We start from the raw sequence: 27,437 nt of genomic DNA, 5'->3' as shown, positions 1-27,437 counted from the left end.
GTGCTTTGTTTGGAAATGTCTGTTTTTGAGGCCCAAAGTCATGGGCCACTAAAATGATAACAATGGTGTATTCAGCTGACTGTATGCACACATTCATGCTCCCAAGCGTTCGCAATCTGAATCAAGGATTCCTTGTCGTAAAACATTTGGTCTTGTTTTCTTATGGGGACCTTGTGCTGAGGAAATAGCTATTTTTCTTTGGAATGAAAGACTGTGCAGAGAATCATATGAGGGATAGGACACTGACTCATCATGCACCCCATGAAAATATAACCACTGCAGCAGGCATCACAGACACCTTGCAGTGAGGGTTAGGCTTTGACATCGACAGTGAAGGGATTACTCAACAGGCTATCTGACTCCTATAACTAGACTTCAGTGTGTGGTGGCATCACAGGGGGGGAAAAGTCGGCATCCTCAACTTCTATTTGCTGGACAAAGAAATGTCATTGCTTCCTTCATCTCCATCAGCCCACAACATACTGAAATCTCATGTATAGACACATTTTATAGCACAGCTGTAGATTTTCCTCCAAAGGTTTGTCCAGCTGTGGTTTCTTGATGACTCCCTTACTGCAGGAGTCCTTTTTCTTTTCTTTTTCTTCTTTTCTACAGTACAGTCTTCCTACCACTTGAGGGGGCAGTGTTGAATAAGTTGTGGCCTGATGACTGAAGAGCTGAGTCCTATGTCTTTTCACATGGAGCACTCCTAACTGATGGCTGGGAAAGTTAGCAGTAGCTGCAGGTCAAACTCTTGCAACTGGCATGCCAAAGTAACAGGGAGTTTGTTCATGTGACCTGTGGTCTGTACAAAGGTGCCTGACTGATTGGAATCTATGCATCTGAATGCAGTGAAACTGGTCTGCGTCTGTGTCCTATTTCTATGACATGCAGCCTGAAATTCTAAACATGGAATCTATTCTTCATACATATTTATTGTTATCACTCTATACTATATCACAATCACAGACTTTTTAGAGCCAATTTGTGCCCATTAGATTTACCATTTCAGATTCATTCAAACCACAGGTGATCATCAATGAGCGATGGAAAGCCAAGAGCCTGCACAGTGATTGGTTTTCTGTAGCGAGCATGAATTCTGCAGCCTGTTGTTTGTCCTTGTGGTCGCTTGTGGCGCTGTGGGTCGCGATGATGGTGAGTCGATCTGCAATCATAACAGGAAGAAGAACCAGGGAGCAAGAAGCAATAACAAACAAACCTAGCAGCAAGCTAACGCAACTTTGGGAAACCGAACATACCGGAAAAGTTTCTCTTTAACGGTGGACAAACATATTATTGGTTAATACACCAGTAGCAGTGTATGATACGATGTACACGGACTACAAAGAAGACATACAGTAATCTGTCACGGGGACGACTTAACGTTTACTGGTATGTAACTGCTAACAGTAGCCAAATGTCAGCTAACGTTAATCCTTCCTGTCTTTGTCGTTTTCTGCTGGCATTAAAGGATTGTCGAGAAAGTAGCGAGACATAGTCACGAAAAGTTAATCGTTTTTACACGGTGACCTGAGAAACTCAAGTGAGACAACTGATAAACTTTAGATTACCGTTACAACCTTCGCTGTGTCGATATTAGCAGGATACTACGGCATGTAGCTAACAACACAAAGTAACAATACCCCGATGACTCTTGGTATCTTTTAGTTATTATTTTTTGTATTAATAGCAACAAAAAAATGACGTTATGACTAATGTAGTTATATTCTAATGACAGTCCAGCTAGTCACAGTTCTTCACTGTCCCTAACAAATTAATTGCCTGCCGGGAATAAGGAGTAACGTTAGCGAAATAAGGTGTCTCAGGCATTGACTCAGCGAGCTACATTTTGACCAGGTTTAGCATTGCGATAGCAGCACATTCTTTTGTAGATGGAGCCACGTTGATTAATCATACTGGACACTTGATTTAGTCTGTTTTTATTTAAGTGGAAAAAAGAGGCAGTACACGAGCCCCACTCTTGTTAACCAGTGCCATAAAGTAGCCTATAGAGTTCTGAGGGCACGTGAACGTGTACTTGACTGTTGTGTTGACATCTTGCCGACTAGCACAGATAACATAAGCATCGCGCTTCTTTTACCTTATCCTAATGCTGCTGGCCTGTTAAACCTGATTATCTGTACACAAATAAGTTAGTTACGTGCACACATTAACAGCAGTGCTAAACTGATCTCGGGTCAAGAAGTTTCTTGACTCTATTTATAGCTACGTGAGGGCCTCCAAATGTAAACTCTGTGTTAATGATGCTTTGTGATATTTAAAATCAAACTGACACGTGTAGATGCAGACGTAGTCAACTGAGTTTTTGAGCATTCATCTATGTGGACAATCTTTAGATCTGGCCCGCCCCAACCCCTGGTTGTCCTGAGATCTTTTTACAGGGGAGTACAGGAATGCTGAAGTACTGAGCTGAATTGTTAGTGTGGTTGATTTGTTATTGAGATGCGCTGAAATGTGAATAGACGCTTTTGTTAACGGTTTCGTCACAGTACAACTGGAGAGATAAACAAAGAAATATTATGAATTTGGAAGTTGTTTTTCAGTCTGAGCAGGAATATTTGAAGCATGTTGCTTGTTCTGAATGTGTGAAAATGATCTGAAGAGTTTTGTTGCACACCCACGTCTGTATTGATTTTGTTCGTTTGAGTTGAGAAACTCAACATAAATGTGGGAAGAAGAAGATTTAGATGTTGAAATAATGGGAACAACAACAATAGCAAATTCTAAGGAGAAAACAGAATTAAGCTAAAGATTTACAAGGATTTAGAGACCATGTGATTGTTTACAGACTTCATTTTAAGAGAAAACAGTAAAACGTGAGCACCAAGAAAAACCAGTTGAGTAACTTTTCTGCAGGACATCAGGACCGCTTCTGTGATATTTTCTACCAACTGCAGACAACTACATGAAGCTGACTGCTCATTCCTGATTATGACATCTGACTCTCATATCTTTTTCACAGTTTAGTGCAACTGTAAGTGACCAACGATGGTTCAGTTTGGTGTGTGGTGCACCGGATCTCGATGGTCTGTCCTCATCGTGTTTTTTTGCTTCGTCCTGGTTCCCTCACCCACACATGCCTATATCTATGCTGTAAGTAATCTTGGAGCTGTAACTAAATCAGATCCCTCAAATTCACCTGCGGAGATTATGTCATTCTTATTTATGTATTGTTTTGGCAGCATTATAGCAATATGACCTCCATGTTGTTTGAGGACCTGCCTGCCTTGTTTGGCGCCCCACTTCCTAAAGAAGGACTAATGGTGAGCAGATTATTGGAGAATGGAGTGCAAACAGAAAAACCACAGAGCTTCCTAATGACATTTTTTTCTCCTTTGTGTGAAAGGGAGTGTTGGTCGTGTCCCGTCCGCTTAATGGCTGTACAGCGATCGACCCTCCTCCTCCACTGCCACCATCTTATGATGCCAACACCACCAAATTCATCGCCCTCATCAGACGCTATGAGTGCAATTTTGATGTAAAGGTCAGTCATGTTTGAGTGATGTTGAATATGTGAACATGTCTGTGAAGCAAACTGGTCTAATGTGAGGAATGGGTTTTCAGGTGTTGCATGCACAGCAAGCTGGATACAGTGCTGCAATCGTTCACAACATGTATTCAGACACTCTGCTCAATATGAACTACAGCAACGGTAATTTTCCATTCTAAAATTTACACTATGTCAAACTTTAAACATTCATACCGTCCTCCTAAAATACCTCAAATTGAAACCGTGTGTTGTTTTCCCTTCATGTTGCAGACACTATTGCAGAGGAGATTGAGATCCCCTCTGTATTCACCAGCTACTACGCCTCCCAAATTCTCAGGAATTTCATCATTCCAGAACAAGGGTAAACGTTTTTAGAAATATCTTTTAAACTTGACAGTCTAGACCAAACCAACCTTTTAGCAGTCGTCATTAGATTTGCACAGCCCAAAACATATTGACTTTTTCAGAGCTGGTACTTGCGATAGTGTTGGTAATCTGATGCATTGTTTCCTTCCTTGGCCTGCAGGGCCTATGTGATCCTCAAGCCGGAGTTTGCTTTTCCTCTCTCATACTACCTTATCCCCTTCACTGGAGTGGTTGGCATGATCATTCTTGTGATGTGTATTGTCTTGGTAAGTATGCTTTAGATGTGATGCCTCCTTGGGTCTTAATTCAGCACATTGAACATTCTTTAATATAGCTTTTTGAAGTCATTGAAATTGAAAGGGAAATTCCATGTAATGCATTTATACTGTCATTCAGGTTCCAATCATAGGCTATTGGACCATGGGCAGCAGAAGCAAGCCTTAAATATGCCTCTTTGTATTGTAAAACAGTGACCTAATGGTATTTCAGCACAGCTTAGGGCAGCTAATTTTCCTCCTGAGAGGCTCTATTTATTCAGTAGACACATCTTTTTAATTAAGTTTAAGGCCATGAAAAGCTGCTTTCTAAATCAGCTTCATACTTATGAGCGGTGGGGTTGTAAGTGAACACAAAAAGCAAACCCATCCGTGCACGTTGAGTGTAAGTTTGATTCTCATGGCGTCAGTAACATTGTCTTTTTGTATCGTTCAGATTATACGCTGTGTGCAGTACAGAAAGAGACTGAGGAAAAATCGTTTGTCTAAGGAGCAGCTGAAGCGGATTCCAACCCACCGGTTCCGTAAAGGTAAAAAAAAAAAAAAAATTAGTTTTTCTGTTACTGTAATACTTTGCTTTAAAGAATATTAAGAACCTTACCTTGCGAGGCAGCTGGATTTACAATATAACAAGGTAACAAACCATCTGGTGCGTCGGGTTATTGAGGTCTATAAAGTTTCTTCATCTGTGGAGCTTTTCGTAGAAAACAGGTGAATAGAACAGGAATGATACTCATTTGTAGACTATAAATTAGTGTAATATGTTGTTAATATTTCTCGTAATTTTGAATGATTTTAAGTCGGTACCTCTTCTTCATTTCAGGGGATGACTATGATGTTTGTGCCATCTGTCTGGATGAGTATGAAGAGGGAGACAAACTGCGAGTTTTACCTTGTTCACATGGTAAATATTTTGTGTTATTAGGAAATTTGTATATTATTAAACATTGTGGAAAATGACATCTATTGAGCCACATAACATGCCGCAACAAGCTTTTATACTATTTGAATACGACGTACATGAATGTACCCTTTCTTGCAGGTCAGTATTTGTATCTTCAGTACTCCTAGTGATCAAAATATTCATATGCAAAATTGTCCTTTTTCCTCCAAACTTGAAATTGCCAGTTTCTCCTGCGCCGCACTTATTGTTGTTAACCCCCACCCTTGAACTGGGTCAATGTAGACAGATCAGCCAAAGTCATGATCCCTCACCAGCTTCCCATTACAGCAAAGCAAATTACAAACCCAAAGCCTCTAAATTCCTCTTTTCTGCTTTTCAGCCTACCACTGCAAGTGTGTGGATCCGTGGCTCACTCAGACCAAGAAGACGTGTCCGGTGTGCAAACAGCGCGTCACCCGGAACAACCCAGAGCACTCGGAGTCCGAGTCCGAGGAGGAAACCGGAGGACGCGGGGAGGAAGAAGGGACAGAGGGTGAAGGAGACACGGAGCGCACTCCTCTGCTCCGGCCCTCCAACCCGGGGTCCCCCTCAGGGAGCCCGGGGGCCTACTCAGCCACCACCACCACTACTGCCCAGTGCCTCGTCTCCCCCGCTCGCTGCGACTCGCCCATTCTGTGCTATGAAGGCTACCACTCCCCCCAGGAGGACACGGACTCAGAAGCTGATGACGCAGGAGAGGACAGGCACCACACTGATGACGACACTGCTCAGCTCATTGGTAGGGATAGAGTGGAGATCTGATGACTGGAACTTAGCTGCAACGAGATTACTTTGTGTCATCGGACGTACTGTTATCGCACCGTACTTTAAAACACCTTCAGATTTGTGGTTAGCTAGACGTTGTCACAGAATCTTTTACCCAGTAACCAGAGGAGGTCTACTTGTTGGTGTCAAAGCACATGCAGCACTTGCATTAATCGGCTTCACCCCAATTCATCACTGAGCATCAGCCCACTTCTACGCACAGAGTCACTTCAGTGCACCTATATTTGTCCGTAGACCTTCTTATTTTATGTATTTCATAACTTGACCACGCCACATGACCTAACCACTAGTGCTGCACACAATGAATGGGCCACTTAAATGTCTCGGTGATCTAATGTGCTGTATAAGTAAGAGTGTGACTCTGGTAGATGAAGCCTGTGTTGCTAAACAGAATAAATTCTACGCTCACACTTAAATTGGATCTTCAAGGTATGTAAAGTTTAAGTAACCTTAGTGCAGTTTGAAGACTCTCTGTTGTCTTAATCATAATTGTTTTATACCTGACAGTCCTTCTTCCCACCTTTGAATCGTTTCCTAACGAGGATGCTCAAGTGGAGGGAAGTGTTTGTCTTCATTTTATTTTTTAATCCCCTTTGTTCTCTTCCTGTTTTTTAAAGCTATATTTCAGTTCTTTGAAATGTCAGATTTTTCTCAAATTCCACCATAAATTGCGCTATAATAGACTATTGCCAAGATGTTATCCACTTCTGCTGCTTCTAAATTGTTACTGATTATACTGTGCGGTCAGTTTAAGAGAAATACTTTTAGCTTTATCCAGTTTGTCAAGTTGAACAAACTCAGGTTCATAGCAGCAAATTACAGGTCAGTTGGTGTTTTAGATGAATAACATAGGGAGAATTAATGGCGTTTGGTCTTATGAATTGTTTTAGCTTTTTGTTTTTTTTTCTTTTGAAATGGTCAGCTATAGATTCATGAATATTTAATGGACGTTTTTCCATTTTTATACACAACAGAATGATTACATGTTGAATCGTGGGACCCTGGAGATGTTTTTATGAAAAAAAAAAAGAGCATTGCCTTACGTCGGCCTTGATGTACATGTTATATTAAATGTTTGGAAATTGAAGGGACAGAATTCACACTCCTTTTCTTTTCCTCTTGTCTAGCTGTATGTGATATTGCTGGTTAGAGAGCTTCGGTCTCGCCCCCTGGCCGTATTCATTTTTTATGGCGGTGAACAAGAAAGAGAGCGCCTGCGTTTCCTCGTGTTCAGTGCTAGTGATGATACAGACGGTCAGCTGACACATGCTTGATTTGCACCTGAAAATTTGGACAAGCTCGGCGACTGTCACACGAGATATGGTCTATTTGTAAAAGGAGCTGGGCAGGGTCCACGCTGTTGATTTATATAAAGAGCAGTACAAATAGAAACCTTAGGAAGTTGTTTCAGCCAAACTGTTTCACTGCTCCAAATAAATAAATGCACAGTGTTAACCTTGATCTAATATCAGAAAGTCACAACTGGAATTGTTGTTTTTTAGTGTGTAATAATCTCACAGGGTGTGTAACTTTAAAGCTACTCTCCTCTATAATACAAACGTGAGCTCCAGATGATTTTAAAAATGTTTTATCAGCTGAAATAACATGTCCTACTGTATAACCTCGACTTGAAACCTAACTTATATCTGCACCACATCAGAGAGGGGGCCGAATGTGCGCCCCCCCCCCCCCAAACACCACAACTGCACATGATATCAAATGCATTCTGTGTCTGAGGAGTTGCATTTTGGTGTTGGACTGTAAAAGAGGGGACTCGGTAGGACTGTGAAGTCAGTACATTCCACCTTTACATTTGACTGATGATGATGATTAAAAGACTCCACACTATTAAAGTTTGATTGGGACTTGTTGGCAATATAGTCTGTATTGTAAATAGAACAGCTTTTTTCCAATTGACAGTATGCTTCAAAGGTTTTTTGTACTGTACTTTTCTTTGCTCTATATGTCTCAATTTTAGAGGCTGTTAACTGAAACAAATGGAAAAAAATCTATAATCCCCGAATTATCCATTTTTCCTTCTTTTAGAATGTGCCTAGTTTATCACATTTAAATAATAAATGTTCAGTGTCAAGTATAATTTCCATGTGTAAAGCAGGTTTGAGAATCCTTAGGATGTCTAAACACAGTGTGTGGAAAGCTGCATTTAATGTCTGATTTGTGGAAGATTAAATGATATTGAAATGGGACTGTGGTGCCACTGTTTTTGTTTAGATGACACAAGAAAAATAAGTAACAGCCTTTCCTTGCAATGGCCTATATAAGCCAATATAAAGCAGTTTGCTACCAAATATTAAAGCTGAAATCAATAACATGTAATATCATCTTTTTTGTTGCATTAGCAGGGTTACGGAAAAACTACTGGCCCAATTTTCATGAAAATTGATTAAAGCTTGCAGAACAGGCCAAGGAAGAGCCCATTAAAGTTTAGAGCGGATCCAAATCACGGGCCAGATGCACGACTTATTTTTCCTTTTTGTTAATGTTGCAAGATGGGACATTTGGTCTCAATGCTATACATGTTCAAATCCAGCAGATGGTAGTAAAATGCAACAGTGACAAGCAGCCAGCTGTAGAAACATGATGACTCCATATCACGAATCTTAATGAATGAATGAATGAATGCACAGCTGAGATGACGAGGCTTCAGCGAGGCATCACTGTACTTTGAAACCATTCTTATAGTTTTAGGTGAGGACAGCTGTGGACAAACAGAACTGGACGCCTGTCTCGTGAGCTGACAGCTGAAGGGGCTGTCTTCCTCACCTTCTGCTCCCTGTGTGCTGAGCCATACGTTAAAGGTGGTTTCATTAATAGTAATGAAATGACTAAGCTTCTGTAAAAGCATGGCTCCCCTAAAAAAAAATGTTCTTGTAATTAATGCGCGGCCTTTGATCCTACTGGCATGAGCTTCATAGTAACTAATTAGCCCAGAACAGGGACGCCCTGCTGAGCCTCTTTTAGGTTCTGTTACTCTCATCGGTGAATACATCATTTGAAAAACACTGTGGCACAATGACAACTCTCCATGTAACACAAAACGTACTGCATCACCCCGTGAGACTGCACTATGTTCAGATTGACAAATCCTGATTAAGCTTTAGATATTTGATCCCCTCTCATATTATTCTAAATATGTTTTTGGTTTTTTACTAAATGAACAAATATATCAATACCATCGGTGGTAGTTTATAAGTTATCCATACTTTGGTTTAGCTAACATGGGCCTTAAGAAGCTGCCTACCTTTAGGAGTAATGGTGGGTCATTAAGACTTCCGGCAGTTGACCGATTCCTTTCAGTCCTTCCTAACAAGCTCTGTGTCTTTTCAGTTTCTCCATTCATGTGCCTTTAATCACATCACCTGCCGCTTGGAAGAAAAGACAATTCATATTTGAGCTGAATAAACCTTTTAACAGCAAGATAGGCGGTAGCAGTGTGTGCTGAGGCTGGATTATGGCATGTATGGGACTATTATGGGCTCATGTGTTTCTTTACGTTTGTTCTGTGCGAGATGAGAAATGAATATAGAGGCACAGAGACATATGGACACGGGCTGTGACGTGACATCACATAAATGAATCCTGAAAGCAAAAGAGGCCGTAAAGGGTCATTCTTGATAAGGAAGCTCAAGCTTGCTTTCGCTGTGCCGCGCTTAAAAACACTGGAACCGTTTGACCTTTCTCTGGACCACTGGCCGGCGTCAGGAAACATGCGGGGATCACTGCTGTCGTCCTCCTCTGTGTACAGATCGTCCTTCCTGCTGTTCTTGACTGTCTCTGTATTTGTGCTGCTGGATTCTAGAGAAACTCCTCAAGACCACAATGCGGTAAGAAACAAATTTATAGTTTCTTTTATGATAATAAAATAATACTTGTATGCTAAAAAAATCAGTTTATTTTGCATTTGCTACCTGACTTTCATCACAGAAAATTCAAACATAATGATTAAATGTATATTAACAACAAATTGTATACATTTATATAATTTGTATTTCCTGTGTTTGTTAGAATTTTTCAAAATGTGAATCCCCTGTTTAACATTTGAAATATGATTTGTCTTTTTGTCAAAGAAAGTTGATAGTGAAAATAGTGTTTGAATTATTTTATAGTTTACTTTATGCTATTAAATTTAATGGAAAATCAAAATGCAATGTATCATAATCAATGAATAAATCAATAACTGAACCAAACTTTGCTTGTATAGCACATTTCCTACAACTCTAAGTTACTCTAAGTTTTTTTTTTTTGTCCATCAAATTGTGAAGTATTGCCCTTTATATTTTTAAACGGTATGTTAATAACATTGTGTAAAATCAAGAGCAAATAATCATTGCTTACATGTTCCCAGCGTTTTTTGGGTAGTTCTTACCCGCCGCAGCTCATCTCCAGTCCTTTGGAAGCCACTGGTGGACCCGCAGGAGACTTTGAATTTGGATCCAGGGACGGCCATACCTTCCAACAACAAGTGGACGCTTCATTTATCATGGAGGATGAAACAACTACTCGTGTGTGGCCACGTGTCATCCTGGATTATATGAGGCACCAGTTACGGTTCAGAGGAAGGACAAAGAAAAGCACAAGAAAAGGACATACTTAGTTTATTGGATAAAGAAATTCAAATAAAACAGCATGACAGTTAATCTATTAAAATATTGTTGGAATATCAAATCCTTTCACTGTGACTTTTTTTCTTGCATTTGTTCTACAGTACCACTCATCTGCTGTCAACAAGTAATCTGAAAGAGACATGAATGCTACACATTAAAAACAAGGGCTAAGTCAAGGCCCATGCAGTCTTTAGCTGTAGTGACAGAAATGTCAGTGATGAAGATAAGATATAAGATAATGAACATCCGCAATATTTCCATTTGATGGGGTGCAGCCATAACAGAGTCGGCCCTGACCTCGCTGTGGGGCCTTCAGTAAAATTCTGGTAGGGGTCCTCCTAGAGCCGTGTAAACCATTTGCCTTTGCCACACAGTCACCCCTGACACCACAGTGCTCCCACTACAAAATCTCCCTCCTTTTAAACAGCTTGCTCCATCTGTCTAAGAATAGGTAGACCTATACAGAACAGAATGAGGTATAAACAAACTATATTTATTGAATAGAATATGTGCTGTAAAATCTGAAGATAAGTGATTATTAACATTTAATGCTATTTTCATACAGAAAATATATATTTAAAAAACTGTGTGTTCCGTATGTGGACTGCCATCTCTCCCATATATTGTCTGCACTGCTCCCTGCAGAGGCTGCTGCAGGCGAGTGTGAGTCCCATGCCGTGCACGCGCACGTGTACTCCTGTTTATGCGCGTTATCTTTTCCGAGCTGCAGTTTGTACACAACGCGGCCCGTTGGTGTTTATCAGGCGCAATGAATAGGCGTATTTTACCCTCACTTTAATTCGGCACAGAGTCACAGGGCACAGCCCTTGAGGTGGTGGACAAGCAGGGGGAGGGACGCGGTGGTGGTAAAATTGATGCGCGCTTCATACCAATTGGTGGCAGTAATGCACCATTTTGTTGTATGCCTCCCGCCACATAGAAACATCAAGAAGAAGAAGAAGAAGAAGCGGAAGAAGAAGAAGGAGGAGAAGAGGAGCACGGGGATCATCCAAGCAAATAATTGCTAAGGTATCTAAGTGGTCGTTTGTATTGTACCGTATCGATGGAGGGCAAACTAGCAAGAAGGAGATTACATTTGATGTGGAAAACCAAGGGTCTCTTGCATACGACGGACTGGAATAGTCATTTGTAGCTAGCTAGCTAGCGTAGCCGATTAGCTAACTGCAGCCCTCGCTAACATTAGCTAACAAACACCACAACAAAAATCGACCAGAGAAGGCACGCTTTTTCCTCACATTAGTCTACCTTTTATCTCGAAATTCTTTGGTGATTCGGATATACAAATCATATGCCACCAGTAACTTCTGTAAGAGACGAAGACCTAACTATTTAGCATATTAAAATCTAAGATAGCCGTCTCTCTAGCAGGTCATCTCAGTAACGTTAACGCTCTCCTTGTAACCTCCTCTTGTAGCCATTGTTTCTGTCCTTAGAACTACTTTCCACGTTTGCAGTATCAGATCAATCAGCACAAATAAGTGTTAATTAAAGTGCACTAGCTTGGCTACATGCAGACTCCATGAAATGACAATATGGAAGTATTATTAGCCAGTTTAGCCTGACTACGTAAATTAGCATACATTTAAATGACTACGCTCACAGTCAGGCTATGCATAATCCTTCCGCACCACGTCGTGACTTGAACTTGCTTTTCTTTTTTCATGGAGATGGGAGACAGCGATGACGAGTACGATCGCAGGAGAAGGGACAAATTCAGGCGGGAGAGAAGTGACTACGACCGTTCAAGAGAGAGAGAAGACAGACGCAGAGATGACTGGAACGACAGGTAAGACATGGATGTGGGGAAGCTCAGCACTGTCGGCCACAAACAGGTTTCAGTCAATAACAATGCAGCAACCTCATCTCCAACAAAGTGCAACAGAGTATATCTGAGGTTGGAGATTAATATCTGTTTCATTTGCATGTTCCTTTCCTGTTACCTGTAATCAATTTCCCAGGGAGTGGGACAGGGGCAGGGAACGGCGTAGCCGCGGAGAGTACCGGGATTATGACAGAGGACGCAGGGAGAGATTCACCCCACCGAGGCACGACATGAGTCCCCAGCAGAAACGCATGAGAAGAGACTGGTGAGTTTAACAGCAACACAGTCTTTTGCAACTGCTACCTGCCGTTGCTTAAGATCTTTTATCTGTTTCTGGCAGGGATGACCATGGTGGAGACCCTTACCGTGGAGGATATGACTTGGGTTATGGTGGTGGAGGAGGGCCCAGCTATGGCCCGCCGCAGCATTGGGGCCACCCTGACTTGCACCTCATGCAGCCTCATCATGGCATCCCCATTCAGGCAAGGTGAGAGATGGAATCAGGGTTGAGTTGAGCCTGAGTTTTGAAGTCAGATGTTGTTTTAAGGATTCACTATTAACTTTTCAACAATTCCTGCAACTATTCGATATAACTGACCACCCGAAACGCCATCCAACCTGTCTCTTTTTCGTTAGGCTCGGCAACATCCATGACATGGATCTGGGTCCACCCCCTCCCATAATGAAGAGCTTTAAGGAGTTCCTGCTGTCCTTAGATGATTCTGTGGATGAGACTGAGGCGGTCAAACGATACAATGAGTACAAGATTGACTTCCGCCGACAGCAGATGCAGGACTTCTTTTTGGCTCATAAAGATGAAGAGTGGTACGATCTCAGTTGCCTCTACTTATAGAAACCTAATCATGAATATTAGTTAGTTTTAATGTAGCTGCACTGTAGTCATTCTTTTCATTGGACTATTGTAGTCATTTAATCTGTAAATGTCATCACCTTTTTTTTTTTTACAGCTCCTCTCCTTTGGCTTTTATTTCATTATCATTATTTAAGATATACTTGCTAGGTTAGGTTTGGCCTGGTCCTATGGTGGGTGTATCATGGTACTTTAAGGTAGTCATATTTATTTTATGACTATATAATATAATATAATATAATATAATATAATATAATATAATACCTCTGTTTAAGCTTTTTAACATGTCTCAAGTGCTCGCCAAGTAACTTTTGGCAAAAAAATTGAGTTTTTTTTTTTTATTCCCAATTTTTATTCCCAATTGCTTGCTGTCTGTAACACTCTAATTTCCCCAGCGGGGGATTAATAATTTACATCTTATCTCATCGAACCCAGTTCCACCCATGTATTAGGAGCAGGCCCACAATCAGAGTTTGTTACTAATGACTTTTGTTACACTACTTGTTATTTATTAAACAAGAAAATCAACCCAAATTCATCCTTAGTGCACATTTTATTGTTTTGGTTTCTGAATGTGTTGTAGGAGTTTGGGCAGGCGGTCCCATAGGTGTAAATAAAACCTATGTTGTGACTTAGCAAGTATACCTGCCTTCTTCATTATGTTGTGCAGTAAATCAGTAAAAGCACACCTCTGTTCACAATCCCATAACTGAAAGATAGACATTTTATTTTTTTTTATGATTCTGCTTAAGCTTTCACTAAAATGTCATCGTCATCATTTGGGTTGATTTTCTTACTTTGCGTTTTAACCATTCCAAGATTCACAGTTGTATAATGCCTGTTAATGCTTATTACCCTTATTTCACAGGTATCATGCAAACTTGTTCTGTTTTGGTATAACCAATTTTTTTTTTCCCCTCTTCATTCCCACTACCACGTTGACAACGTTTTTTTTGAAGATGAGAAAAGTGGAACTCATCAGCAAGAATCGGTCTTAGACAGCAAGGGTATGCACTGCGCACAATGCAGTTGCTCTTAGACACACAGTATCAGGGATCTTAGATAGACAGTCAAGCAGTCTTCCGCGCACGGAGATTTTTTTTTCTTGTTTTATCCTTTTTCTACACTATTTTCTTTTTATATTCGGATCAAATCGAATCCCAAAACCGAATTTGTGTGTATACAGACACACCATTGGGGTGAAGTGGAGCGCGTTTTCACAGAAGAGACCCCCTCTCTGTATTTATTTGTTAATAAAGTGGCAGAAGAAAAGGTAACTGTAGTCCACTCAATGATTAACATTTTTAATGTGAAATTCTCAATATGTGATTGCTTCATTTTATAATCTCTCTGTTGTTTTTTTTTTTTTCTTTATTTTTTTGGTGAGTTAATCTCAACCTTTCTAATATTGTACAATAATTGGCTACAATAATCACAAAGTCAAACCATGCACACACTGACTGACCTAACACAAGGACTATACACATTACAGAAATATAATCTTAATGATGATAGTATGTGCAGATACTTAAATTCCACTGACTGAATTTGGCATTTTGAACTATTCCCAACAAACCATCTGGAAAAGAAAAATATCCTTTTGTTGAAAATGTGGTAAAAATAAATTGTAATATGCAAATCATATTTTCCAGTGCCATTGAATGACACCACAGTTGCAACATAGACATATAATATGTATTTGTTCTCTAACTTTTACATCCCGTTCATCCCAACCCCCATCATTCCTTCCCTGCTTTTTTGTGGACCCCCAACTCTGGGCACAGGTTCAGGTCCAAGTATCACCCAGATGAGGCCAGTCGACTTAAAGCAGAGGCCCAGAGTGCCCTGCACAACCGTCTGAATGTCTTCTTGTTCCTGATGGAGAACAGCTGGTTTGATAATGTCTCCCTGGACATTGAGCAGACCCCAGCCATCATCAAGGTTCTGGATGCAGGTGAGATGCCAAAAATGATTTGAAGAGTACTGTCTGTATTTGGAGTTAGTCTTCGTGTTTCTTTTCTGTGCATTGTATTTCTCTTTTTCATTGTCAAAATAAGCACACATGGATAGTAGCTAAAGAAAAGACACTGGATACCTTCTGCCTATACAAAGTACTTCCTGTTGCATGCAGTGTGCATGTAACTGGGACATACTACTACACCACACAGAACATTGTGCCTTGAACTTTGACCCACTCGCTCATCGCATTCTGTAGCACAACATTTGAAGTAAAAAGAAAAAGTATGTGATTTTGGACAGATGCCAAGACTTTGTATGAACTCTGCTCTTTGCTGCTTGGTTGATGTGAGGTATTGTTTGCTGTGCAGGGGATTGTGGGTCAGAATAACCAGAAAAGCATGCTCGCTTGCGTACTGCAAACTGTCCGTATGCAGTTGGACAACCTGCTATTTTTGGCATGCTGGAGAATGCTGAACCATATTTTGTTGTACTCGCCCTCAGCTGTGATAAAGATGGAGGGAGGGACGGATCATGATCTTCGCATCTTGGACCTGCCGTCTGAAGAGGAGGAGGAAAGGGAGAAGTTGACGTCTGTGTCAGGGGGCCCCGAACCTCCCAAGAGAGAAGACCTCAAAGCCTTGGACAGTGATCGCAAACCTTCAGCAGACAAAGACAAAAACGAGAAGGTACGTTTTGTTCTCTGTCGGTGTTTGCCGAGCTGTAGAGATTTCACAGTGCGGTGGTGATGAGAGTGCGCTGTGCCACAGGAGGAGAGTGACTCTGCCAGCACAGAAAGAGCTGCTGCGACTGAAGGGGAGGATGTGAAAGAAGAGGCAGGGAAAGAAGCTGCCAAAGAAGAAATGCCTGAACCCAAGAAAGTAAGTGTTGCCTCCATTATTGACATTTGGCTAACTGGAGACGGGAAAGATCCTGAAAGCCCTCGATGTTCTCATTCTTATTTATCAGCCGAGAAGAAAGAGGAAGCGCAGTGGAGACAGCGATGACGAAGGCAGCGCCTCAGAGAGTGACTCCGACTCTGATTCAGACTCAAATTCCAACTGCTCAGACAAACCTGTGAAGAAGGATGAGGAGGAGGACAAGGATGAGGAGGAAGAGGAGGGTGAAGGTGAGGAATCAAATGTCTGATTTTTGTCTTCAGAAACACTGTACAGTCCCCAATTCGCAGTATTTGTAACTCAGATTGTTCCCATCACTTTGCTGTTCTAACGACGAAGAGGGGAAACCAAAGGAGAACGCTGAAGAGGACAAGAAAGAGGAAAAGAAGCCCAAAGACGACTCTCCCAGACCGCGGCCTCTCCACAGGACCTGCTCTCTTTTCATGAGGAGCATCGCTCCCACCATTTCCAAGGCTGAGATTATAGCTGTGAGTTGAACACCGGTGGACATGTAGAATCACCACAGTCATTCCTTTCATGGTTTACACTCAACATCCTGCTGTGCTCTTCTCTCTCAGCTTTGCCGGCGATACCCTGGTTTTCTGCGTGTTTGCTTGTCTGACCCTCATCCAGAGCGCAGGTTGGTTGAAAGAGCCCACATTCTTGTGGATTCATGTAGTCACACGTCGTGTGAAGTAAGAACAGTACACGTGGATGCACAGTAATGTTGGAATGAACCCTGTGCTGCTGCAGGTTTTTCAGACGTTGCTGGGTGACATTTGACCGTAGCATCAACATCAAAGAAGTTTGTTGGAACCTTCAGAACATTCGTGTAAGTGTGCCACTCTCCACTGTTGACCCTCCTGTTTTCAAGCTATTGTAAAATGCAGCATAGAATGTGTTACAGAGTGTTATGTGTCAAAATAATGGAGCCGAAGATAATGCAGCAGGTTATCTGTTTCATTATTTATGTGTTCAGTTAGCCTGTTTTGTGTCAGTGAATTACTGCATGTGTAAAGCATAATGTGTTGCTGACTTGCTGTTCTCATTGAAGACGTGCGGCTATTGCTTGTATAATGTCCTGAATAGTAAATGAGGCCGTTAAAATTCTGTTTTACTCTCTTCCCTTCACAGTTGCGAGACTGTGAACTGGCACCAGGGGTGAACAGGGACCTGGCCCGGAGGGTGCGTAATGTTAATGGCATCACTCAGCACAAGCAGGTGCTCCGCAATGACATCAAGCTGGCTGCCAAGCTCATCCATGCCTTGGATGAAAAAGGAGACCTGTGGAGCATCAAGTTCCAGGAAGAGGGGCAGAGCACAGAGGTGCAGCTCTCATCTGTCAAGTTCATGCATTTGAACAATTTAAAGCAACTTGTCCTGCTTTGACTGAATTTATTAATTAATGTGTGGTTTGTGATTTGACAAGTTGCCCGCTCAGAACCCCATCTTGAAGAATATCACAGATTACCTGATAGAGGAGGTGAGTGCTGAGGAGGAGGAGCTCCTGGGCTCTGGGAGTGGGATGGACCCTGAGGAGAGTGCAAAGGAGGGAAACCCTGCAGAGACCACTGTGGAGAAGGACGACAAACTAGCCAAGGTCTGACTTTTGCAACGATTAGTACAAATGATTTTGTTACTTGTTACTTTACTACCGTAATCCATTCTGCCTGTCGTTCAGCTGGCTGGCTAAAACTGGCTAATTTAGTAGTTTCTTCGCCATCTCTCTCGTTCCAGGTTCTGGATCGTCTTGTCTTGTATCTGCGTATTGTGCATTCAATTGACTACTACAACACCTGTGAATACCCCAGTGAGGATGAAATGCCCAATCGCTGTGGCATGATCCATGTACGTGGACCCATCCCTCCAAACCGCATCACACATGGAGAAGGTCAGTGCGTTTGCCTCGTTTGTGCTATATGACATGGACGAGCGGAGGAGAGAAAGTAGCTTTGATGCAAAGCTTAGCTAGCTTAAATATTAAAGTTGTTTGTAATATAATGTTTGAACATAGATGCAGTTGTAGTAAAAATACAATTTTTATAACTAGACACAGGTGGCTGCATCAGTTCATGCCCATAATGAGTGCATAGGAACTGGCTTTGAATCATTCTCATAGCCTTTATCACACCCTTTCCACACTTTTTTTTGCTATTGTTGAACAGTGCAACAGTGGCAGAAGATGATGGAGGAGAAGCTGAGTCCTTTGTTTAGCTTAAAAGAAATCCTATCTGAGGACGAGGCGGTGAAGATGGGTCGCAAGGATCCTGAGGAGGAGGTGGAGAAGTTTGTGTCTGCCAACACTCAAGAGCTGGGAAAGGACAAATGGCTCTGCCCTCTAAGTGGCAAGAAATTTAAGGTGAGCACTCGGAAGACAAAAAATTCAGGACAGTGTTTGTGAAAAGCTGTCAGAGGACACGTTATGTGATCTGCATTAGTGCTTCGTCATTCACTCTGTCACTGCTCGTTCTTATTGTGACGCTCTGGTCTTCTGCATTTCGAATTCATTTCAAGGGCCCGGAGTTCGTACGGAAGCACATCCTCAACAAACATGGGGACAAAATTGAAGAAGTGAAAAAGGAAGTGTCGTTCTTTAACAATTTCCTCATGGACGCCAAGAGACCATCGCTGCCAGAGATGAAGCTTCCTCCTCTTCCAGGCCCAGGTCAAGGTCAGCAGATCATTTCTGATCAGCTCAAATATTCATAATAAAGGACTTGAGCTCTTTAACAAATGACCGGCTGAGTAAAGGAACTGGGTCACTGCGCTGCACCGAGACTTAAATAACAAAGTCATATTTTACCCACAACAATATGAACATTTGTTTTTGTCCTACAGGTTTGCTTTCTCCCAGCATGCCCTTTCCTCCGCAAGGTCCTCAGGGTCCAATGGGCTTCGGGCAGCCTCGTCCACCACTGATGGGCTATGGTGGTATGGTCTCCCACTGTACTCCTGACTTTTTTTTTTTAGTGCTAATAGTGGAAATGTACTTGTCCGTCAGCCACTGCCTTTGTGTTGATTTTGACTCCTCCTTTTCCACAGGTGGACCTCCTTACCCCCCCAACCAATACGGAGGTGGCAGAGGCAACTATGACAACTTCCGGGGACAAGGTGGCTACCTGGGGAAGCCACGCAACATCAGGTGAGACCACTGTACGTGTAACCTTTATTTTGCTCAGAGACGGCCTATTTTTTGCCATTGAATAGTTCTGAACCTCTTTTTGTGCTCATTTCTCTTCTTCTCTCCTGGGTTTTTCTTTCCTTCCACGCACACTCAAACCTCTCAGAATGTCACGAGGTGATCCACGCAACATCATTGAGTACCGTGACCTGGATGCACCTGATGACATGGACTTCTTTTAGAGCATTGACTTCTGTCTTCACTTTCTACCAATGTTGTGTTCTGCTTGCTTTCTGGAGTAGATTAGATGATTTCTTCTCTGAAATATTGGATTTGTAATTATTGTGCAACAAGAACAAACTGCTGCTGTGAAGCGTTTCCTCAGTAAAGTTGTTATCCAACTAAATTCATTTGTGTTGAATGATTTATCGAATATAATCAAATTGTGTGACTTGAAGATCAGATCAGAGCAGCCGAATGATACAGAGGAGCAGCCGGTCAGACTTTAGAGGACAAGATACTGATGAGGAGATTTGTCCCAAACACCTCACTGTATCTGTCTGTGGTCAGGGCTGCATCAACGTCAGCATCAAACTGTGGTCAGTGAGCGAGTCTGATAGTGTTTGCACAATTACGTTTTGTTCATAGATTGAAAACAGTCTTTTTTTTTTTTTTTTTTTAAGTTCATTTCCACTTTTGACGGATACCCTGATGTGTTGTGCAGATGTTGAAGAGTGGTTGCCCTCTGCTGGGTAAACCATTGAATTACATGTGCTTGTCTGCTGGCCTTCTCATTGGTCACATCTGCTGACTAGAGCTCTGCAGAAGCCTTGCAGTGGTCCAAGAAATAGTTAACATTGTTTTCATTAAAAATAACTAACACCATGTACAAATACTCCCATTACAAGTCAAATGTAAATGCTGTCATTGTGATTTAGCCCTGGTCATATCTGTAAATCACAGGTACCACAGCATACTCTCATTCCCATTGGGATCTCATTTGCACAGTTCATGAAAGTGTAAGCATGCAAACACATTTTGACAAAAGCAGTGCAATTTAATTCAAATGCTGTCATGTCTCTACAGATAAATGTAATCACTTTAGAAATATGCAAATCCTGATGTGATGTCATTGTTGAAAATACAGCATACCAAGACGATGTTTTCTCTGCTCTGCGAACATTCGCGCATAATGTCACAGCTTAATTATTTAAGGCACATATTCATGTTAAATAAATTCAAATATGGTTAGAGCTTACAGTGTGAAGGACAAAACCAGCAGGGTTGAAGCCCCATTAAAAGCAGTAAAGAAACGCAGCTGCACAGTTCGTGTGGAAGACAAGTGTCTAAATGATCCGAAGCTTGTGACTTTCAGCGAGTCCACAGCTGACCTTGTGTTCATGGAATAACTTGGACAGGCCCTCCATGTAGAGTCTGTGATAGTGGTCGACCTCCTCCTCAGTGGGTGTGGCACACTTTGGCACGGAGATTGGACTTCCCACTGGAAGATGCAGAGTGTTAAAATAAAATGGGCTTAGTGCAGCAGGTTAGGCTTGTACACAGAATAATGGAATACTCACCAACAGTGGTGATTGGAGTCCTGTAGGGTATGAATAACATGCGCTCACCAACAAATAGACACGGGGCGAAACCCATAATCTTTTTGAACAGGTCCTGTAATCTCCGACCCAGACCACCTTCTGAGAAAATTACCTGCCGAAAGAGCTCATTCTCCCCGAATGAGTAAACAGGCACCAGATCAGCCCTGTGGAAGATCATCAGAGGTTATGTCGGTGTGTCCAGTGGTGGGCTGCTGGCCACATTGAAACCCACTGCTGACTGTTATTTCCTTTGTGTTTTTAAGAGGATTCTCACCCAAACTCAAGGGCCAACCTGACAAACCCTTTTCTCTGCCTGACAACCACTGTGTTCTCTCCAGGAGAGGATGCCAGAGACTCAGCAGCGCCCCCTATCACAATCACCACTGCATTACCCTTGCCACTCTGTGAGAGGAGGTGGGAAATGCTTGGTTTACTGACTGGAAGAAGACCTGATCAGACAAAGTAGATGGCAACAACAATTCAGTTCAACTGACTGAGGCAGTGGTTTTGTTTAAAGGCTGAACACGAAGGCTGAAGTGTTAGATATAGTTAATATCAATAGATGTTTTAAGTAAATACCTGCACTCATTAGGTAATCCCTATAGAATGGTATCCGGAAAAGTCCTGCCAGTATTACCAGGGTGGACCGCACCCCAGGAAACAACTCGGTGAAGCCGCAGCTTTCTGTGCTGAAGCAGGTAAAAGCTCCAGTGCTCATGATACCGTGCGGGTGACAACCCAAGATGTAGTTCTTCTTGGGATTCAGCTCGGCTGTCTTCACCAACTGAGCAAGAAAAGTGACACAAGACGATGGAGTTGTTGATCAGTCTCTGCTGTTAACCATAAAACCAATCCCACTTTGACTGTAGATCACTGAAGGAGAGATTCCAAAAAACACTTAACTGGGAGGAAAAAAAACATCACATTAAATCACTTTCACATGCATGTGTTCCGATCAAATTTCATCAGATCAGAGGGAGAGAACACTGAATGCAATGCAGGTGTTAAAAGATACAAAGTGGAACTTACTTTCATTGGAAAAAAATCCCTGAGGTGCTCCCATACCCTCCACCTCCTCACGGACATTTTCCTCCTGCCCCCTGATGGAGACATCAGACACTACACACTAACTGTATACAGTATGCGTGATATACTCATTGTTGCAGTGCAATGTTTTCGCATATTACACATCTAATCCTAGGAAGGTTTTGAGTATGCAGTGTGCTCAAACTGGAAAGTCACAACAGTCATTATACACACTAACAAACCCTGGGCACTATTCTCCCACAATGCAATTCGTCATTCACTGTACATACTGACTTCATTAAAATAAACTCCTATGTCACTCCTCCAGTGTGAACACACTACAGACCCCGCTTACACTTAGTATACATGTAGTTTAGACGTACAGTGTATTTGTACAGGATTCCACTGTCAAGGATACTTGAATGATGTCATTCACTTTACCTCTTTCAGGGGTTTGCCAGTCCGTCACCAGCCATATGAAGTACAGAGTGGGAAGCGGCCACAGCGAGGTAAACATAAGATACACCGTCAAGATAATACAGGCCACTCCTGCAGAGGGATGTGTATTGTGCCGTGTTGGACAATACAAGAGTCTTAAATTAGCTCAGATGTCAGTGCATACTGGGGCATTTACAGATGCAGTGAAAGGCTTGAGAATAAACAGGTGAGCTAATGTAGCTTCAGCAAAAATCATCATCATATATACTCTTGTGTCATGTTCATGATGGTGAGATGAATGATAAGTGTCATGGGAACTTACCTACGATGAGAAAGGTTAGCACCCATTGCAGAATACTTAATGTCTCTATAAACTCCTTCGTCTGAGTTTTTTCTGTGGTCATTCCTGCAAACTGGAGGCCATACCATTGAATTTTAGCAATCAAGAATTCTTTAAAGTCTATAGGTATATATGTTACGTACTTAATGCCTGTAGAAAAGACTAAAGTTGCTTAATCCTTCATCTGAGATGACAACATTTAGAGTGGATGTATTCTATGACAGAAGTCACATTCTACCAGTAATCAGCCTTTCAGTTTGTGATCTTCCTTCCTTTTGGGAAGTCATTGACTTGAAAACTTGCAAGGCATGCAGCAGCAGCCTGATGAGCAAGCCGACAGGCAAACCGAGACAGCAGGATTTTCAAGTTTGCACCAAGCTTGTGCTACACCTTTGGCTAAAAGTCATAAAAACAACCTAGAACAGTTCTACTGCTGAGCATAAAAACATAATACTTTACCTTATTCGAGTTTGTTCCAGACTTAATTTGAATGGATGTCGATTCACCAGTTCAGGTAAAGTGCAGAATGCAGGATGCACTTTGACCAGATCGTGTAAAGCTGCTGATAACAAATCCACTCCCCCAATACTTTGACACACAAGCAAGCAGAGTCAGAGATAAACATGATAAAGTTTTATAGTTACTTGGTGTGTTGGACCTGTGCAGCGTCCTCTGGAGGACATGCCATGACGTCATGATTGGATCATGTGTGGTGCGTTTCTTTTGCTTTTGGTCACTCTGGTGTCCATTAAAGACACGCATCACTCTGTTCGGCTGCTTTTATTCAGCTTGAAGGGATCTGGAACAAGATTACAGCCACGGCCCTGTTGCTTTCCTCTAATGTTGGATGTCTGAAGTGTAAAATGCAAAAAGTAGACTTCCCTATTTAACTCCCAACGATCTCTCACAAACTTCCCATTTTATTTTTTCCCATAAGCTGTTTTAGCTGTGCTGAAACAATACATGCTGTACTTTCATGAGGACAAAGTGTGAGTCAGACTTTCTCTTCTTACCAGAAATACTTAAACAGAAATATCATTCTTGCTCACTGATACAATTCGATCATTTTGATATGCTTCTCTGTGTTAAGCTGCATGAAACTCAACACTTCCTGCACATGTTTCACAAAGCAAACCGTGCTGTAAGTGAATGGATTCTGCAGCCTGAACCAGAGGAAGGACAGAACTCACTTGGACACTTGTTGATGTTGATATTTAGTCCTGTGCTTGTCCTGCTTTCACAAGTGTCTTCTGTGAAAAGGTTCTGTTTTATTAAAGGCCCTGCACACCGGCACAGGTGTTTTCAGCTACCGTGTCTGGTTAGCTCTCCGGTCAGGTTCAGTTTGGGTGGAGCTTTGCTGAGAGCTGTGAAACTAGTGAAAGCACCTGTGTGGTTGGACTATGGGTGTGTGCATTCCAACATTTGACCTCATGTGAGTCTTAGTATGCAGAGGTGCTGCCAATGGCTCATGGGAGATCTATTTGTTTACTAACAAAACAACTTTAAAATGAAATGCCATCAGCTGTGACTTTAGTAAATTCTGATTTATTTTAGAATATGGAGACAGTTCCTTTGGGAAAATACACTGTGATAATTAGGCTAGTGTAAGAGACTGGACTATGGCTGTTTATACCCTACAGCTTTAACACTAAATAATCATAGTAAACATTGTGTGGTGACAGTAAACATCCTAGTATGGACTGTCCATTAGTGATTATGTATTACACATCCCTCAGTGGCCGCTCTCACCAGGTGGGATATTTGGGTCCACCGTTCGATCTTTTGAATCCAGCTGCTCCAGACACCTCTGCAGTGCCACATACTGTATACTGACGATTCACTGATCAGTTGTAAATCCCTCTGAGCAGTCTGTGGAGAAATATTCACATGTGGACTTTGGATGCAGTGGTCACACTCTGAGCTGTACCCGTGGCAGTTCAAAGATTCCTCCGATAGTACCCTCCATGATGACAGGCCTGAGGCTCTCCTGCTTGGCTCTCTCTCAGTCTCTCAGCTGTCCTCACCCATACAATCTCCCATAGCCTTCTGGGGGCGTGTCAGCCTCACACGGGCCATGTGTTGGCTAGTTGGTCATGTGACCCCCCCCCCCCACCACCACCACACACACACACACACACACACACACTCTGAAAAAACACCACATTTGCATGCTTATGTATAGTTACAATTATCTGCACCCCTCAGCAGTAGAAACGAAAACACATCATGTAAGCCTGTTTTCCTTTACATAGACTCAACAGTGTCCTTTTCTCGATAAGATCCTATTTTATTTCTTCCCTTTGGCTGTAATTGGAATGACTGGTCATCCAGACACAGTCCAGACAAAATGTCATACCAGTATTCCTCCGACGGCTTAGCCTACTTTATGTCTCTGCTACTCATGGCTTTATTTCGAGCGCATTTTATACTTAATAGTATTTTATCCCCTATTACATCACCATAACCCTCCTTTAATATTCTCATATATGACATGTTTTGCTTTGTTTGTGTCTATCCTGCTATTCTTGATGCACAAATGTAGTTTATTAAAGTTGGGAAGAAAAAAAAAAATCCCTGTACTTTATCCAGAAACCATCCGGATGTATAATGAGTCTGCTGCTGAATCTAATGTTAAATATGAGTCGTGAAGGGAAATTTCATTTCGGGGCCGATAAGAGCAAGAAGACAGGAGCCTCGGACTCAAAGCCACGTCGGATGCCCCCCCCCCCCCCCCCCCCCGCTAAAAACAACCGCTGCTCTGCTGTCAGGAAGTACTCTATGAATATTAATATGGATGCAAACACACCGCGAGGATGCCCAGCGCGTGAACCACCACAGCGCGCCGATATCTGCGCATTTTTCTGTTGACGTTTTTTTTTTTTTTTTTTTCCTGTCCATGCCTCAAACGAAAGCAGTTTTTTTCCCCCCGTGGAGGTCGCGTAGGAGGCTTTTTTTTTTTAAACACACAAGGATGGCGTTTTACCTGAGCGTTTGCAGAGGAACATTTTGTAACGTCGCATTGAATTGCATCACGGTTTTCAATCAGGTCTCACGCCGGCCAGGCTACGCCGAGCCTCGGTAGTACAGTGCGCTGTTTATTATAAAAATGGAAGACCTTTCACGTCAAGAAAAGGCGTCATCCCGGTGATATGCGTCTGAATAACTGATTTTTCATTTCCACGTCAATTGACACATCTGGGGAGAGCGGTTTTTTCCTTCCCTCCTGTCTACCAAGACAGCTGTGTCATCAACAACCGGCGTGGTGTTGTTGTTGTCTGATTTTTACGAGCCTGGGCAACTGGATATCGGCATAGTCTGCCTCTGCGCCAGCCATAGGCTACCCAGTTACTAAGGTAGGTTTCGCACCTTCATCAGCCTAATATTATGTTTTGCTCCATAAATCACCGCATCAGTTGCTGACATCATCTAGCCTATATAACCAGCTGTCATGGTCAAAACGCACAGGCTGCCTAATTAGCAGCAGAAAAATACGATGCTGTATTGCGGAGGAGACGTCGGGCCTGATGGCATTTTACGCGTAAATTTCGAGAAATGCGAGGTTGACAGTTGAGCCGCCGCGCGTCCACAAGCCAAATTATTCAACCTTGAAGCCTCGCAGCCCGCGACGGTGAATTTCAGGCCTGGGTTTTAGCCCCAAAACACAAAAGAGATGGAAAGATATGGCCGGACCGCCTCGCAGCGGAGCCCACAGCCCGTGTTTAAGTTCAGTCGTGACAAGACCTTATAAATATTTCACCCAAAAACAAGCCTCCATCAGCTGACTGGTGATGCTGGAGCATGCACGGCGCTCATCAGATACCTACACCACGGCAGCGTCAGTGTTAGGAGCCTCGTTCTGTAAGGCCATGATGGAAAACATCTGCATGTTTACGGATAAGGGGTTGTATGGTGTGTGTGTGTGTGTGTGTGTGTGTGTGTGTGTCTTTGAATGGGCGGTAGTTACTCTGTGCTGTGTGCGCGCAGCCAGGTGAGGATGTGTTGGCGCGTCTTTGAGGTGCGGGAGAGGCAGGCGTCTGGATGAGGGGAGCGAGTTCATCAGATGTGTGTCTATGTGTTTTAAAGGAGAACCCACCAGATGATACCCAGTAAACTGCCGCAGTATCCCACCTTAGATCCTTTATGAGAGTCGAGGAGTTGTGAATCCAACGTGAAATTAAGGTTAGTCAACAGTATTTTTTTGTTGCCACCCCCCCCCCCCCCCCCCATCGTTTTTTCTCCGGGCGTGACAGCCACTCAAAACGAGCATCACTCACACTGAGAGCTTTCTTCTTCACCTCTCCACCACATGCTCTAAGAAATTTCAATAAACAGTAGTATTCAGGCTGCTAAAATGACAGCGTTTGGTCCAGCTGCGTCTTCAGCCGACTGGCTTTAATGTCTCCTCCAATATTACCTGGAAGAATCAGGGAAGGCTGCTTGAGTTGGCAGGAAATGTCCTATCAATACTGAGTGGACATTTTATTTTGACAGAGGCATTCATGTCAGTTAGCCAGCTCTCTGTTACAAAACAAATACAGCATGAGCATGTAAGCGGATATCACAAATCCTGCTGAATATTCCAGGCTTTCCTATTTGAATCTAGAAAAAATATGATTTGTCTGTAGGGATGATTCACTGGCATGGCTCTTCACTCTCTGCCCAGAATTGAACTGAAATATAGAATGAAACTAATTGCCATCCTGTCTCGATTGACCTTGGCGTTGAATATGACAAAAGCCCTCCTATACGTGGCTTGTTGCTTAGGCTAACAGATCCAGATGAACAGGATCTGATATGTGACTGTCTCTTGCGCTGGTTGGTTTTGTGTTGGTACAG

The 27,437-nt window shown here is 42.4% G+C and overlaps 4 protein-coding genes across 7 annotated transcripts in view; 3 read left to right on the top strand and 1 right to left on the bottom strand.

The window, feature by feature from the left end:
- The first annotated feature begins 1,173 nt into the window (after positions 1–1,173).
- Positions 1,174–8,088, top strand: rnf167 (ring finger protein 167). The gene is made up of 10 exons (XM_076750875.1): positions 1,174–1,392; positions 2,984–3,114; positions 3,204–3,284; positions 3,368–3,505; positions 3,586–3,673; positions 3,782–3,872; positions 4,038–4,143; positions 4,589–4,682; positions 4,976–5,056; positions 5,436–8,088. The coding sequence occupies exons 2-10, from the start codon at positions 3,010–3,012 to the stop codon at positions 5,855–5,857; spliced, it is 1,206 nt and encodes a 401-aa protein (XP_076606990.1). The 5' UTR covers positions 1,174–1,392; positions 2,984–3,009; the 3' UTR covers positions 5,858–8,088.
- Positions 8,089–11,394: 3,306 nt separating this feature from the next.
- srrt (serrate RNA effector molecule homolog (Arabidopsis)) lies at positions 11,395–19,600 on the top strand. Of its 2 annotated transcripts, none has more exons than XM_076750160.1 (20): positions 11,395–11,535; positions 12,195–12,313; positions 12,486–12,614; positions 12,690–12,836; positions 12,986–13,174; positions 15,005–15,174; positions 15,681–15,865; positions 15,947–16,057; positions 16,146–16,305; positions 16,415–16,563; positions 16,654–16,715; positions 16,829–16,907; positions 17,210–17,401; positions 17,505–17,675; positions 17,813–17,966; positions 18,241–18,434; positions 18,590–18,746; positions 18,914–19,006; positions 19,118–19,217; positions 19,363–19,600. In XM_076750160.1, exons 2-20 carry the CDS (start codon positions 12,195–12,197, stop codon positions 19,436–19,438), a joined length of 2,637 nt encoding a protein of 878 aa, XP_076606275.1. In that variant the 5' UTR covers positions 11,395–11,535; the 3' UTR covers positions 19,439–19,600. The 2 variants fall into 2 exon arrangements, with proteins under 2 accessions (XP_076606275.1, XP_076606276.1); XM_076750161.1 differs by having other exon boundaries at positions 19,118–19,228.
- A 724-nt stretch (positions 19,601–20,324) lies between these two features.
- On the bottom strand, positions 20,325–22,352 carry mogat3b (monoacylglycerol O-acyltransferase 3b). Its single transcript, XM_076750162.1, has 6 exons — positions 22,265–22,352; positions 21,827–21,897; positions 21,377–21,581; positions 21,072–21,246; positions 20,777–20,961; positions 20,325–20,697 (listed from the first exon to the last, which is right to left on the bottom strand). Exons 1-6 carry the CDS (start codon positions 22,338–22,340, stop codon positions 20,543–20,545), a joined length of 867 nt encoding a protein of 288 aa, XP_076606277.1. The 5' UTR covers positions 22,341–22,352; the 3' UTR covers positions 20,325–20,542.
- A 3,038-nt stretch (positions 22,353–25,390) lies between these two features.
- Positions 25,391–27,437, top strand: part of nyap1 (neuronal tyrosine phosphorylated phosphoinositide-3-kinase adaptor 1) — a 31,572-nt gene continuing 29,525 nt past the window's right edge. The window contains exons 1-2 of one of the 3 annotated variants that reach the window (XM_076750827.1): positions 25,392–25,954; positions 26,685–26,780. The gene's annotated coding sequence lies outside the window, so the exon portion shown is untranslated. Of the gene's footprint in view, positions 25,955–26,684; positions 26,781–27,437 lie in introns of all 3 variants that reach the window. The other 2 variants (XM_076750828.1, XM_076750826.1) reach the window with 2 other exon arrangements.

The sequence above is a fragment of the Chaetodon auriga genome, chromosome 15 (genome assembly GCF_051107435.1).
Source record: "Chaetodon auriga isolate fChaAug3 chromosome 15, fChaAug3.hap1, whole genome shotgun sequence".
Taxonomy (NCBI): Eukaryota; Metazoa; Chordata; class Actinopteri; order Chaetodontiformes; family Chaetodontidae; genus Chaetodon; species Chaetodon auriga.
The sequence above is the reverse complement of the archived record's forward strand: the minus strand, read 5'-3'. Positions and strand labels throughout refer to the sequence as shown.